This window comes from Leishmania panamensis, assembly GCF_000755165.1.
Source record: "Leishmania panamensis strain MHOM/PA/94/PSC-1 chromosome 27 sequence".
In the NCBI taxonomy this organism is placed as follows: Eukaryota; Euglenozoa; class Kinetoplastea; order Trypanosomatida; family Trypanosomatidae; genus Leishmania; species Leishmania panamensis.
In genome coordinates, this window is record NC_025873.1 from 1105 (window position 1) to 15072 (window position 13968).

General features: G+C 55.7%; 5 protein-coding genes and 1 pseudogene across 5 annotated transcripts, besides 1 other annotated feature; all 6 read right to left on the bottom strand.

Annotated features, from left to right (window-relative positions):
* Positions 1-364: 364 nt before the first annotated feature.
* Positions 365-1489, bottom strand: LPMP_270010 (hypothetical protein; the record flags this gene model as incomplete). Its single annotated transcript, XM_010701787.1, has 1 exon — positions 365-1489. The coding sequence occupies one exon, from the start codon at positions 1487-1489 to the stop codon at positions 365-367; it is 1125 nt and encodes a 374-aa protein (XP_010700089.1).
* A 1234-nt stretch (positions 1490-2723) lies between these two features.
* LPMP_270020 lies at positions 2724-5150 on the bottom strand (annotated as a pseudogene).
* Positions 5151-6446: 1296 nt separating this feature from the next.
* LPMP_270030 (hypothetical protein) lies at positions 6447-7457 on the bottom strand (the record flags this gene model as incomplete). The annotated part of the gene is made up of 1 exon (XM_010701788.1): positions 6447-7457. The coding sequence occupies one exon, from the start codon at positions 7455-7457 to the stop codon at positions 6447-6449; it is 1011 nt and encodes a 336-aa protein (XP_010700090.1).
* A 698-nt stretch (positions 7458-8155) lies between these two features.
* Positions 8156-9439, bottom strand: LPMP_270040 (CAAX prenyl protease 1, putative; the record flags this gene model as incomplete). The annotated part of the gene is made up of 1 exon (XM_010701789.1): positions 8156-9439. The coding sequence occupies one exon, from the start codon at positions 9437-9439 to the stop codon at positions 8156-8158; it is 1284 nt and encodes a 427-aa protein (XP_010700091.1).
* Positions 9440-10096: 657 nt separating this feature from the next.
* LPMP_270050 (DEAD-box helicase-like protein) lies at positions 10097-12172 on the bottom strand (the record flags this gene model as incomplete). The annotated part of the gene is made up of 1 exon (XM_010701790.1): positions 10097-12172. The coding sequence occupies one exon, from the start codon at positions 12170-12172 to the stop codon at positions 10097-10099; it is 2076 nt and encodes a 691-aa protein (XP_010700092.1).
* Positions 12173-12921: 749 nt separating this feature from the next.
* Positions 12922-13430: a repeat region.
* A 133-nt stretch (positions 13431-13563) lies between these two features.
* On the bottom strand, positions 13564-13776 carry LPMP_270060 (hypothetical protein; the record flags this gene model as incomplete). The annotated part of the gene is made up of 1 exon (XM_010701791.1): positions 13564-13776. One exon carries the CDS (start codon positions 13774-13776, stop codon positions 13564-13566), a length of 213 nt encoding a protein of 70 aa, XP_010700093.1.
* Between the last annotated feature and the right edge of the window lie 192 nt (positions 13777-13968).

The window sequence follows — 13968 nt, forward strand, 5'->3', positions numbered from 1 at the left end:
AAAGAGCAGCAGGCTCCACGGAAGTCCTTTCTTGGAGTTGTCATTGTGGCGGTGCGGGGCTGCGGGCACCATTGTCTGTCTGTGCGTTGTTGATGTGACGAATCACCAAAGAGCCAGAAGGGAGGACGATGATGAGCGATAGGAGCAGACAGTGACTACGCACGCATGTCCGACTAAGCGAAAGAAGTGCGGCACCCCCACACATCAAAAAACAAACACCGTGGTGGTGCTTTGCCGTTGCTGCGTAACGCGTGCTCCGTGTGGAAACGCAGCACTGCACGGCGCCGCTCGTTTGTTTGTTGTTACTGGCGCATGATTCTCTAGTACTGTAATCGTGAGCTTCACAGGCGGTCCCCATGACGAACTAGACATACAACTGAAGCAGCTTGCGACCCTTCTGCACGTGCTCGTTGGTTGGACCCAGCGCCTCAAAGATGCCTTGAAGAACCTGCCGCGCAGGTGTGACCGCGACTGGTCCTAGCCGGAGGTCCTTGGGTACGATCCCGTTCTCCTTGAGAGCGGCAAGCAGCTTCGGCTCCGCGCGGATAAGACGAAGGCACTCCTCAATTGCCTGTCCAGCCACGCCCTCAACGTAAAAAGCGACAGCACGCTTCAGGTGATGCCTGTAGAACTGAGCGGGCTCGTTTACCAGCTCGTCGAACTTGAGAAGTCGCATGTAGTTGTCCGTGTCGGGGTCGTAGTCGACGAGTTGAATGAGCTCGATGCGCACAACGGCCTCCGCGACGCTGCGCATGTCCTGTGGCGCAAACGGAAACTCCTCGCGCACCTGTGCAGCGAGGCGGAACGCCTCGTCTCGCTGCTTGGACGCCATGGCGCACATCGCAAGCCCGCACAGAGCCTCTGGCGCCGAGTTGTAGCAGGGCTCACGCTTCAGCTTTGCCCACAGTTCGGGCGTCATCTTTTTGTGTGGTACACCATAGCGCTGCTTCACGATCTCGATGTCCTCGAGTGACATGCGGAGGGCCTTCTCAAACAGCTGTTTGCCTTTGGCGGGCTCGCCGGCCTGCATCTTGCTATGGGCCGCGGCGATGAGAGTCATGGCGTTCTCCTCGTCGTTGTCCTGCCGCTTCACCTGCTGAAATAAGGACCTCCCCTCGGACTCGTTCTTGGACTCCTGCTTTGCGTAGTCGATGAAAGCCTCCACAGCCTCTTTGATATGCGACTCGGAGACAATGCCGACCAACTTGTCGCAGAACACCTTGTTACGCACAAAGTAGATGAATGGAAACATCCGTGGATCAATGTGAAACTTGGCCATTAGCCCCGGTTCCTGTAGGCAGTCCACCATGCCCAGTTTGATTGCCAGCCCTGCGTCCTTGCCGAATTCCTGATAGAGTTCGCCAAAGTTGTCGCCCTTGAGGCGGCGATTCGCCTGATCCACCTGGTGGCATAGCAGGTTCGTGTACTGCTTCACTTCGGGGTGGTTAGGGACCATAAAGTACAAAAACAGAGGCGTCTTTGACTCCATTTCGGTTGTTATGTTCTTGGAGGTTACCTGCACAACACCAAGGAAGGGGTCGCGTCGACCAGCGGGGGTGGGTGAGGAGTGGTGGGTTTGCTTCCCAGCCTCGTCTGAAGCTCCGTGGAAAGTCGAGGCCCACCGTTGCTGCGTCACGCCCAACGGTGCCGCGCAGTCAACAAGAGCGAACGAGGTAGCACGACAGCACGAACCATTCCCGCTGCGCGTCACGGACGCGCGCGAAGCGGCGCTGAGCAGGGCGGTACGTGAGAGTCGCCTCATTCGCCAAAGGCAAAGAACGTGGGGAAAGTCGGCAAGGAAGGGGCCGAGCGGGTGGGCGGCTGACGCTGTCTCCCCGGACACTATCGAAGCGAACAGATTAGAAGGGAAGGAAGGGCGGAAGGCGGCGAGAAGACAGTGGCGAGGAGCGTAAGTCTTGCGCAAGGAAGAGCTTGCCATCGGTGAAGGAGTCGTGGCGAAGAGAGAATGCTGGGTAGTAGTGAAAGGGGGGACGGGTAGATGCCTGCTTGCACTTTCTTGGCTGGCATTACCAATAGGTTGGCAAACAGAGTGAGGGTGACGATTTTCTTTGTTTGTTTTACCCGTCTTTCCTGTGCCCCTCCGTTATCTGTGCACCTGAGTGCGCGTGTCTGTACACAGGTGCGTGTGAAGCGATCGTACAGCTTGGGCTTCTCTCGCTGCTTCTGGGCCCTTCACGACTCGCCGCAATTCTTAAGGGTGAGGGCAAGAGAAGTACGTGTAGATGAACAAAGGAGAGAATAGAAGTTGAGCTGGGTAGTGGAGGCTTTGCTAAGGTCGGCAGCACACCATAACGCGCAGAAGGCGCAGAGACGCCATCAAAAGCTGCTTGAAGAGCATAGGGACGTCATGCGCATGCGAAGAGACACCCAAAGGGTCATCAGAACCTCGACAGGTGGGCGCACCTGTCATTCAGAAGAGCACACCAGAAGGAAGGAAACCAAGCATGGAGCAGCACGAGAATCAAGAAAAGGGACTCCAATTCGAAAGAAAAGGCAAGACAGTGCGGGTGTGAGTGGGCGTCTAAATAAAAAATTGCTCATCAGTCCTCGTCTTCTAACTCAAGTTGACGAACCCCTCACGGGTGCGATAAAAATGAACGAGAATCTCCACCCCGAAAGCGAGCACCATGGTGGCGTAGAAGTTGTGCAGCGACGCATCGATCGGAGCAAACAGGGCTGCGCAGTGCACAAAAAGATCAAAGTCAAGTCTGCATAGAAGCGCGCGGTCGTAGGAGTGAGCGCCGCCAATGAAGCAGAGGTCCTTGCTGCCAGGATCGCCGCGCTGGGGCCCGTTCATGTACATCACGCTTGGCGAAAAAAAAAGCAAATTTCGCAGTACAAACTTCACCAGAAGCTTGCTCTTCGTGAGTCGCACACTTTGCTAGAAGGCGTTGTTAATGCGGTCGCGAATGGCCAAGGCGGTCTGTGGGTAGACGCGTTGTTTTCGAAAAAAGCCAAGGAGAAAACGGAGGAAATGCCACTTGACTGGGTTGATGACCCCCTTGTGCTTCCCAAGTGAACGCTGGTGTTCGAGATGCATCTCCATATACCACAGGTAAAGATACTGGCGGGTGTACGGCCCGAAGTATACCTCAAAGGACTTGCATTTGCTCTGGCCCCCCAAGCCACATGCCGGCAGGTTTTCCTGCGCCTCCAGAAAGAGATGGTTCTGAAACTCCTCCATACTCACCTCGGCGTGAGCGTGAATGGACTCGCCATGTATGTAGAAGGCCCACTACTGTTCTATGAGGATCATGATGGAGATGTTCGACACGGAGCACAGGTCGACGAACACCTGCAGAAGGTGCACAACAACAAAGCGATAGTAGAGCTGGTACTCCAACAAGTACATGACCAGCGCCACAGCCACCCAGAAGAATGTATCGATCGCAACGCGGAGGGTGTCGAACGAGGTGGTCATGCCGCCCACCTGCCGCTTCCCGCGCGGGACGCCGGCTGACATGTTCTGGTAATCTAGAACAACCAGAAAGAGGAGAATGACCGCCAATGGTGAACAGTGGCCGCCAGTAACGCGGTGTCTGCATCTCGTGTAGCCTGTTCGCCACGAATGTGGAGCGCCACATGCCCACCGGCACAATCTTGTTTTCGCCGAGCAGCTGCCCTTTGGATCGCTGCCAGTCGATGGCAAAGTAGTCCGCGTTACAATGCTCGTCCAGCCGGTACAGCACTGCAAACCGATTTGCTGTGACAGCTGCGTACAGCATCGCGTTCACGTACACGTCACTTAGTCGCATGGTACGCGACAAAGTTGACTGGCTCTTATACGCGATAAAGATATACCACGATACAACGGTGACAACGATGAAGAGCACGTTGTTGAGGTGGCCGCGCAAGTGGACAAAGAATAGCAGAGCCGGGAGCTAGTTAAAAACGAGATACTGTCGTCATCGCATCCAGTCCTACGGGCCTACCCCCGCCGAGATAAAGCACAAAACGCACGGAATGGTAAGCGTAGTCTCCAGTTCGTCACTTACAGAATCGGTGCTGGCCGAGTAGCAGGAATGCATCTCGCAGCGGAGTGCGTAGTCGGCCTGACCACTGGCGTTGAGCGGCGCTTGCCGCACTGTTTCGAGGTCGTCGGCGGCTCCCGCAGCAGCCATTGTGGGCACCATTTTTGACGCGTATTGGTGGACGACAAGCGGGATTCTAACGTAGCGATCATCGTGGTGGTCGGTCCCGAGCACAAGATGGACGCTGCGTAGCGCTGTGACATAGATGGGTAGCGAGCGAGGCCGTGAGTTGCCGCTGCCGCCCACATTGTCGTAGGCGTTGACCCGCCTTCAGAAACCACCTTCGGCCAGGACGCCGTTGAAGGCAGCGGCACTGCTGCGGTACAGCCACGAGTTGTGGAACGTCGCCTGTCCGAAGCTGTAGTTGGAGTAGTCGGCAAGCAGGGGCACAGGCAGCAGCCGTGACGTGTTCGAAGGGTGTCGCAGGTAAACCTCACAGAAGAGGGTGCTGTGTGCGCGAAGGAACCAATGCCGGATGACATGGCACGATGTGGCACGTTTGTCACCAGTAGCGAAAAACGACTGCAGCTCTGTGTTCACAAGAAAGCACGGGTTGAGTTGGCTCGCCAAGGACTGATACCTGAGCCAGTTGCCGTACAGGTCAAACGCCGACACGACAAATTGCAGCTCTTGGCTAGCCGAGGTGCGAATCTGTGTCGCCGCGCTGCTCAAGACTTCCGCGTTACGGCGGGTGTAAGACAACCATGGAAATCCGTCCACTGCCTCGCACCGCGACGCATCGCACGACGTGCTCTGCTTGATGCGCTGGTACAGTGCATAGGGCATGGCGGTGACTTCGTAATTCAGCGTGACACATAGGTTTGCCAGCAGATTGCACACAGTGCTGTTGCCGCGGCCGCACAGCACGGTGGCGCCGATCGAGTACGCCTGCACAGGAAAAGTCGTAGTCTGAGACCCAGTTGTGCCGCTCTTGACGATGTTCGGCGGAGATAGGATCTGCCTACGTACCCGCGGCAGCCGCGACCATCGATTGGTACGCCATAGCGGGCACACAGGAGCCATCGTAGAGCATCGTGAAGCCGCTGGTACAACGGCACTCGCCACTGCACGCGTCGAGTGCGTACGGAAAGGAGAAGGTCACGCATGCTGGGGATGCGCATGGGCCACACATGGTTGCCTTCAGCACAAGTGTACCAACGAGCTGCGCCAAGACGCTCCCTGGAGCGCACACACATGTTTGCGCGTCTTTGTCGTACGTGGCACCGACCAAGAAAGCCAGCTGGCGGTCTCCTCCTCAAGGGAGACAGTACGCGGATGTGTTGACAGCGCCCGCGTCACTCAGCATCCTTTTCTGGCCAGCGCAGTCCACGCACGAGTGCTGCCATCCACATGCAACGCGTACCCTACATCGCACACGCACGTTCCTCCACACTCAGCGAGCGTGTGCCGGGCACACCTGACAGCAGCGGCCTACGACACCTAGTACAAAGCCAAGAGCGTCACAGTCCGTGTTAAACCGGTTTGCCACACCAACAGCACAAACAATCATCACCAGCAAGGTGCCAATAGTCGAGCCTCTGGCACGACACTGCGACAAGAGCGGATTCGGTCTCTCTCTCTTTGCGATGGGGGCGCGCGAGATGAACCGCAATGGTTCACAACAGAAAAGGACAAAGACGTCAGTTCAAATAGGAGAAATGGTGGATGGAACAGTGACGTGCCTCTATGCGTACGTGGGTGTGGGTGTGTCTTTGCGGATATGTATGGGTGGCCTGCGTCTCTATGGATGCTACATCTTTCTACGTGCGCACAACTGAGACTCTGTGCCTGGGGTGGGGGAGAGAGAGAGGGTGTACCGAGCATTCACCTCCTCCTCTGCTGCCGTTTCTCCCTTTTTTGTTGGCGTTGTGCGGTTGTACTGTTTGTCATTCGCTTCTGGGGCTTTGTGGGTGGGCGGAACCGGCAAGGACAACAAAAATGAAGGTCAAGGTGGTAAAGCACGCGGGGGAAGTGACAGGCAGAATACCCATTGAAATCGAGGGAGTGAGTCAGTGCTGAGGACAGACGAAAAGACGATCAGCGTACTCGTCTCTTTCCTCCGGCGTCTTCACATTCACCTGAGCCTGCAAGCAATAACGCTGAAACATGAAACGTCGCTCACGTTTCCGTTCCCTCACTATCAGCAGACTCCTGTGCACATCAATGATAGTGGTGGTAAGAAGAGATAGAGACGTCGCCGAAGCTCTCACTTATTCTCTGGGATTCAGCTGGAAAGCATCAGTCTTTTTGTTTCCTCCTGTTCCGCTTTGGCTGCTCCTCTGTAGCTGCGGATGGTGAGAACAGCGACACACATACACACACGCAGGCACACACCGCACAAGGGATCTCACAAGAGTGTTTCTTCCCATCATCACGCACGCCAGCGTCATCCTGTCAAAGGGCGGAAGCAACGCGACTCACAAGAGCCTCACGCGCAGGCGCGTCGGCACACCTGTAGGTTCGCACGAGGCGGACTACCTGCGTAAGATTATGCATGACCAAGAGAATGTCGCTGTTCATTTCTTGCACAGTCAGAAGATGGTGCAGGTAGGCACGACAGTGTCGCTTGCAGGTGAAGCAGCCGCACCCTTCATCGATAGGGTTGATATCAAGGGCGAACACGTTGTCATTTAAGTCCAGAAGGGGTACAACGGGTTGTGGGGTCGTCCCTGTCGCCTCCTTCACAGGAAGAAGCAGCGCTACACCTTTTTCGGCGAGTGCCCACGGAACTGGGCACTCTATCAGCGACACATTGCTCACCATCGCGGCAAGCAGTGCAGGAATGTGGGGTGCAACGCACATTGTACACTTTTTCGGTGATAGGTGAAGTGCCTGGAGCGTTTGGAAAAACTCGTAGCTGTTCTCCCCGCGGGGCACGGCGTCAATGTACCCACTATCGTGGGTACCAGCAACCGAGATGGACGGCAGAATCGTGTACCCCAGGTCTGACGTCTCTTCGGTTTTAGCCAGCCACCTCTCCGAGCGAGTTGTGGCAACACGTCGCCGCTTGCTCAGTGGCTCGCAAAGAGGAACAGATTCGTGTACAACCACCACCAAGGTGGGCTGCGTTGCCTTCACCACTTCGCGCCATTTCTCAAAGGAAACCACCGCGCGGCCTTTCTCACTATCGCCGGCAACCGTGGAGTCTGTGGAGGATGCACTTGCGTGCGGGCCGTGGAAAGACGAGCGCAGTGTGAGCACAGTCCTGTACCCACTCATACCGCAGTACGCGCTCATTGGCAGCCCTGCCTCTAGGCACGGCTTCACGAAGTCTATCGCCTCGAATACGCTAGTGGAGAGGATTCGCTCCGATGGATCCAGAATGGCGTTCACCTGCGCAGGTGTCAACGTAGGAACTGCGCCCCGCTTCGTCGGAATCACTAAAAACGGGGCTTGAGCGTCCATGAGTGCGAGGCGTCAGAGGAGAAATAAACGGTGCAACGGTATCATCGAAAGTGTAGCGGATGCAGTGAAGATGAAAACTACGTGTGAGGTGCTGAAAAAAGTCACCGCGCGTGTGCTCGGTCAAATCGAAGAAAATGAACATGGGAGGGGAGAAATACGCAAGAGGCTGGGGTGGGCATGGTGCAGGAAGTAACGCAACGAAGCACGAAAGGCACGTGCTCGCAATGCTTCGTCATACCACGCACAAGTACGACGGCAGACAGCATGTTGCACTTTACCTTGTGCAGTCACACTTGCATCGCGTGATGCGCATAACTCCTTCCGCTAAAGCAGTCGCGCGGCAGTTGGCAGTACGGCCGTACGAGCATCCAATAGTGTATGCGAACAGACAGGAGGTAACGCATCTGTATCGAAGCTCTCACCGACAGCGGCAATGTCCATCCGAAAGGGCTGAAGAAACGTCTTTTTTTTTGCCTCTCACCGATCATTTGCGCGGCGTAGTACAGGTGAAGAACAAAATAGAGAAGGGGAGAGGGGGAGAAAAGAAAGATCGGAGTCACAGTAGCGCGAGGAGGCAGCTGAGCACAAAATGGCCACGCACTAGCAACTAAAAAAAGAGAAAGGGGCAAATGAGCGGAAATGCCTAACAATGAACAATGCAGTGCGCTCAGGCGTACCAACACGGGTAGCGTTCGACACTATTCTTGCTTCTTGAGCTCCGCATCAACCGCCTGCAAGCGCTCCAGCAGGGGCGGGTGCGTGTAGTGAAGCGCCGAGTACAGCGGATCCGAGGTGAGGCCAGTCCGGTTTTCCTTAGCCATTACTAACAAGGCCCTCTTTAGGCTCTCACCGTGATTGTGCTTCACAGCAAAGCGATCCGCTTGGAACTCGTTGCGCCGTGAAATAGAGCAGAATCCGTATCCAAATAGTGTACTCAGTGTGCTGTAGAACGGCTCAAGGAAGATGTTGAGTCCAATTACCGGATCGATCTCGCCGAAACCAAACGCCTCATACACCCTCTTGTCGAAGAGGACTAGGCGTGCACCGTAGGAAACCAGCATGAGCTGACCAAGAATCAAAGCAATGTTCATGTACATGTGGCTGTGCTTCCAATGGCCGAGCTCGTGACAAAGCACTCCAATGATGGACTCGTCATCATCTTTCAGTTGCTCCAGAATAGTGTCATAGAGGACAATGCGCTTGTTGTTGCCGAAGCCGTAGAAGTAGGCATTGCTGTGGTGCGAGCGGCGGCTCCCATCGACGACGAACACCTTCTTCAGCGGGAAGCCCAGCTCTGTGCTGAGCTGCGCAATCTTCTTGTACAGGAGCATCTCTGTGTCAAGCGGGGTGAACTTGTTGAACAGCGGCTGGATGAGTGTTGGCATTGCCAAGAGAAAAATGACGAGAATCACCGACATTCCGGAGAAGAGGTACAATGGAAAGCGCTCACCGAAGCGTCGCACCACAAACTGGATGAGCGCGATCTGCATAGGGTAGAGCAGCGTGACACGGAGAAACAGAGATTTCAGAATGTCCTTCACAAATTCGGTTTTGGTCATCTTATTAAATCCGTGCCGCTTCTCGATGTAGAAGTTCTCGTAGTAAGAGAAGGGAATGTCGAGTACGGTGAAGATCAAATCCTCAACTACAGCGGCGGCGTAGTTGTGAGAAAAGGAGCCGGCAGAGAAGCCAGTGGGCTGCATAGCAAGGTAGTACAGACGCGCGGGAAGCCGTAGCAAAATGCTAACGTTTCTCATCACCAGCCCCTTTACATGCTGAATGAAGCTGAATGTGCTCCTTTCACTCGCGTACGCCTTTGACTTCGCAAACTCCTCGTCAGTGATGTACTCCTTAAAATACAATGGCATGCCTTTGGCTTCATTGGCGCGGCGCTGGCGCAGCACCAGGTATGCGTCCCACACGCTAATGGCATTGAGCGATATGAGGGTCGTTCCCAGAAAGAGATTGGTTGAGAATAACATGATGTGACCACCACGCCAAAGAGGTGTGAACACGAGAAAGGAAGTTGTACTGGGCGAAAAGTGCTCTTGTCGCGTGAGGTGAGCTTGTGCCACAGAAGTGCTACGGCAACAACACGGCACGTGGGAAAGAAGAGAAAAAAACGAGAGGGGGACGGTAACCCCAGAGAACAACTAGAGGTCTGCACGCGACTCCGCAGGATATTGAAAAGCGAATGAAGGGCGAAGGATGACGAAAAGGGAGCGGCATGAGTTGAACATAAAATACTGGCTCGTCTGTTCACGTATGGAATCATGGAGCGCACAGGGAAAACAGCGTACATCCATGCCAGCATACAGTTAAGTTCTTGTGCGATAGCCACGATTACACGAGAACGCCTCCTTTCTCTCTGTTCCCCATTTCCTCTTCGAGCATCCCCAATAGTGGGTCGAAAGAAAGAAAAGTAGTACGACAGCACACAGGCCGCACCACCACGGTGCGCTGCCGAGAGGATTGACACTTGCGCCATTGGCTGGTGGAGTGGATAAGCTTTTAGCAAACGGACGGTTATTCGAAGTTACAAAGTCGGCGGTGTAGGCACAAAAACGGCAGACGTCCGCATTGCCTGCCCTTCACGCTCCGTGTTGCAGACAACACACTGCCCACCTCCCCCCCCCCCTTCACGCGTCGAATTCGGAGAACTGTAGCGGCCGAATTTTGGTGCTCTCCTTGCGCCTCTTCTCAGCCCAATCACGCGTCAGCTTGCGCTGCTTCTGAGTGAGCATGCTGTGGTATTGGTCCTCATGGTCCAGCTCCACACGCTGACGTTTTTTTTTGTGTCCCTCCCCGTCATGTGAGTTAGTGACGGTGCCTTTGCGGTTGTCGCGGGCGAGTACGCGGTCTTCGCGGATGTAGACCTTTAGCTCCCGCTGCATCTCCGATGGACTCTTGTCGATGCCGAAACTCTGTGCGACGTGGCCGAGGTGCAGCGAGACGAAGAAGAAGAGCGACTTAATTTCTCTTGGCAGGCCCGCGTAGGCGCGCAAGTACGACTGATACGCAAACAGCGCGACGCGGTATAGACTGTCCTTGGCGTCTCCCCCGCGATCGACCTCCCGCTGCATCACAAGGCGTGAGATGGCACGCCCCAGCGCGGCCGTGCTCTGCATCCACATGTGGTTCGACTTGGGATCCAGCTTGGTCAAATAGAAGAGAAATATCTCGTACTTGCGCTCCGACATTGCCATCGCCTCTTTGTTGTCGCCCTGCTGCATCTGCGAGTGGATGAAGTGCGTCAGGTATGCTGCATAGCCAAGCTCGTCTGGTGCAAGAAACAGAATCGAGTCGCCGCTGTTGCCAATACGCGCTGTGCGCCCGATCCGGTGTACATAGATTTTCGGATCTGTTGGAGGGTCATAGTGCACAATCCAGTCGATCTTCGGCATATCAAGACCGCGAGCAGCCACGTCCGTGCAGAACAGCACGCTCTTGCCGCTGCGGGACTTCCCAGTGTCATACTTGAAGGCGTGAAAGACGGCGGCTCGGTCGACCTGTGACATGTTGCCGTGCAGCGTGAAGATATTGGCATCCAGGAAAGCGCGACGCGACGCTGCGGTACTGTCGAGACTCACGTCACCTTCCGTCTCGTTGTCACTTACCTCCTCAAATGTGATCACCTTGTCCGTGGCAGCGTCGTTGTTGAGGTGGCCGTTGGCGGTTTCGATCATTTTCTTCGTGCTCATGGGTGCACGGCGCGAGCGCGTGACGACCTTGCCCTCATACGACTTGCTGTGAAATGGGGACTGCAGACGAGAGGCGAGGAGATACAGAAACTCCGCGCTGTCCGCCGTCAAGACAAATACGATGATTTTGTGAGCACCAGCGTCTAGCTGGGAACGAAGAAAGGTGAGAAGAACCGAGAGACGGTGTTTCACTGGCACCACCACGTAGTGCTGCTTCAACGTCGTCGGGACGGAGAAGGTGTCTTGCGTCTCGCCGATGCGGGCGATGTTCTTGCGCAGGGCAAAGTGCGACAGTCGCTCAACACCATCGGTGATGGTGGCGGAAACAAGAATACGCTTCAGACTGGACGCATGGCGGCACTTCTTCTCCAACAGTTCCATAATCTCACGTAGAGCCTTTTCGAATCCCATATCGAGCAGCCGATCCGCCTCGTCCATGATCACCGTTTGCGCGTTGGCAACGTTGAAAGAAGCGGTAGTCTTGAGGTGATCGAGCAGCCGACCAGGCGTCGTGACCAGAATCGGGAGACCTTTGCGCAACCGAGCCTTCTCCTTGTGCCGGTTCTCGCCGCCATGGATGCCGCCAACGGTGATGAACTGCGCGCAGCGCACCAGAGTGCACACCGTCTCTGTCACCTGCAGCACAAGCTCGCGAGTCGGGCACATGATAATGATGAGTGTGCCCACCTCACGCGAGATGGGCGTCTGATCACACTCCATGAGAAGACGGTGAAGTGTGGGGAGGGCGTAGGCGAGCGTCTTGCCGCTGCCAGTCTCGCTGCGCACAAGAACGTCGCTGTCACTGTCCAGGACTGCCGCCCAGCACAGCTTTTGGATAAGGGTGAGGCTCTTGATCTTCATCGAGTCCGTCAAAGGGCGGCGCAGCTTTGGATGCACCAGCTCCACGAGTGGGGGGAGAGAATCGACGTCTGTTGGATTGCTGGCGCGAAAGCTCGAGGTCTGCGTAGACGAGGCGGTTAGCTGCACAGACAGCGAGGAACCCGTGCCTGACATAACCCTCTTCGGCTCTCGCAAAGAGACAGCGTTGGCTTTCGACGACTCGACGGGCGCGTAGTACGCGGTACTTTCCTTGTTACTCGGTGCTCTCATAGATGGGGCTGACTGTGCTGCAGGGGGGCGAGTGGTCTCCGGCGGATCAAAGACATTCTCCGCTTGAATCTTTCGCATTGCATCTAAGAGGGCGTTTGACCTACTTCCAGAGCTCCCACTGGACGACAGCAGGCGCTGAATGGCGTCATCTTCGCCAACTGCTGATAAGCCTGAAACGCTAACGTGGGATAACATGAAGGAATATAGGCAAAGTTTGAAGTGCGTTGGAGTATTCTTCACGTGCCAGTTTGCCTCCCTCACTGAACCATTTCTTTCCCACCCAGGAAAAAGAGAAAGGAAAAGTGCACCGACAAAGCGGAAAGAGGAGGGGGAGGGAAAGTAACGCGAGAACCTCCAAAAGTGCACGCGCAGAACCAGAGAGGGGGAGCAGATGATGCACACGTTACGACACTATGCTCACTGAGCATACTCCAGTGCAAGTAGATGTGGCCCATATGTTGGATATTTCCTACACGTCACCTAGAGACAAAGAAAGTCTTACCAGGGAGGAACCACTGAAAAGGGGAAAGAGCATGTAAGTCCATTTCCTGTTGCTCGTGAGGTATTAAAGGAGTTTCGTTCTTAGCAGTTTGAGCTGAAGCCCACACTTCTTCGGTAAATAAAGAGTGATTAAATCCTGCAAGGTTGCAGTACCCCAACGACGGGGAGGGGACACCGCAATGCGTGGTATCAGGGTCCAGTACCCCCTCCGTGTGGGAATGCCGGGCAGCCCCTCCCTATCCCTGCCAGCGCCGCGCCACTTCTGGCGGTGACAGGGTCAAGCGCCTACGGCGTGGGGAAGGCAGAGCGATGCATCGCCACTCTGGCGTCTGCGGCCGGGTCGTGCGTGGCGCTGGGTGTGGGCGAGCTGCAGCGTGGCTGGAATGTGTCGCACCCGGCCCCCGCTGCCAACTGGTGTGGGGAGCCTGCGGCCCCGCGAGGGACATGCACGGCATGCCGACCTGCATCATGGAGGCGGCTGTGGGGCGACCTGCGACGCGCGGGTGCCGGGCCGCGCTCGAGGGAGAGGCCGTGCTCCGATGGCTGCGCCGGCGCACTGCTGCGCTGCGTGCCTAGGGGCTGCCGCGCACCACGCGACGGGCCCGTGGCAGGCCGGGGGCTGCGTGGGGTCTCGCTCCCGTTGCAGGGCTGAATGTGGACGCGTTGGGAAAGATGCAGGAATTTGAGAGAGGCGGTAAGCATGCCCATCTGTTCAGCACTGATATCGGAAGAGTGCAGCCGAGGCCCTGGGAGGGTAAGGGACGAGGCAGCACGCACAAAACAGAGCGGAAATATTAATCCCTCTTGCGACTCGCCATACTACGATACCTCATCTCCGCCATAAGCTCCTCCCGGAGCAGCTTTCGTTGGTCACGACGCTGTTTCACATTATACACTCGAAGTCCAATCATCAAGATGCCAAGAATAAAGAAGGCAACCCAGCCTTGCTCCACGATGCGAGAGAAAATCGAGCTATCGATCTCGGACTTCTGGTAAACACGCGGCATACTTGTGATGGTGAAGTGGATGGGTTGTCGTATGATAATGGAGCGTATCTGTGAGGAGGTGCTCAACGGAAGTTTGAAAGAGATGGTTCTCTAGAATAAGACCGAGAGGAACTGAGAGAGATACGGGAGAGAGCAAAGGGGGCAAGGAGAAATAACACCACGTAGCAACAACGACGCTTTCTACCAAGAAGA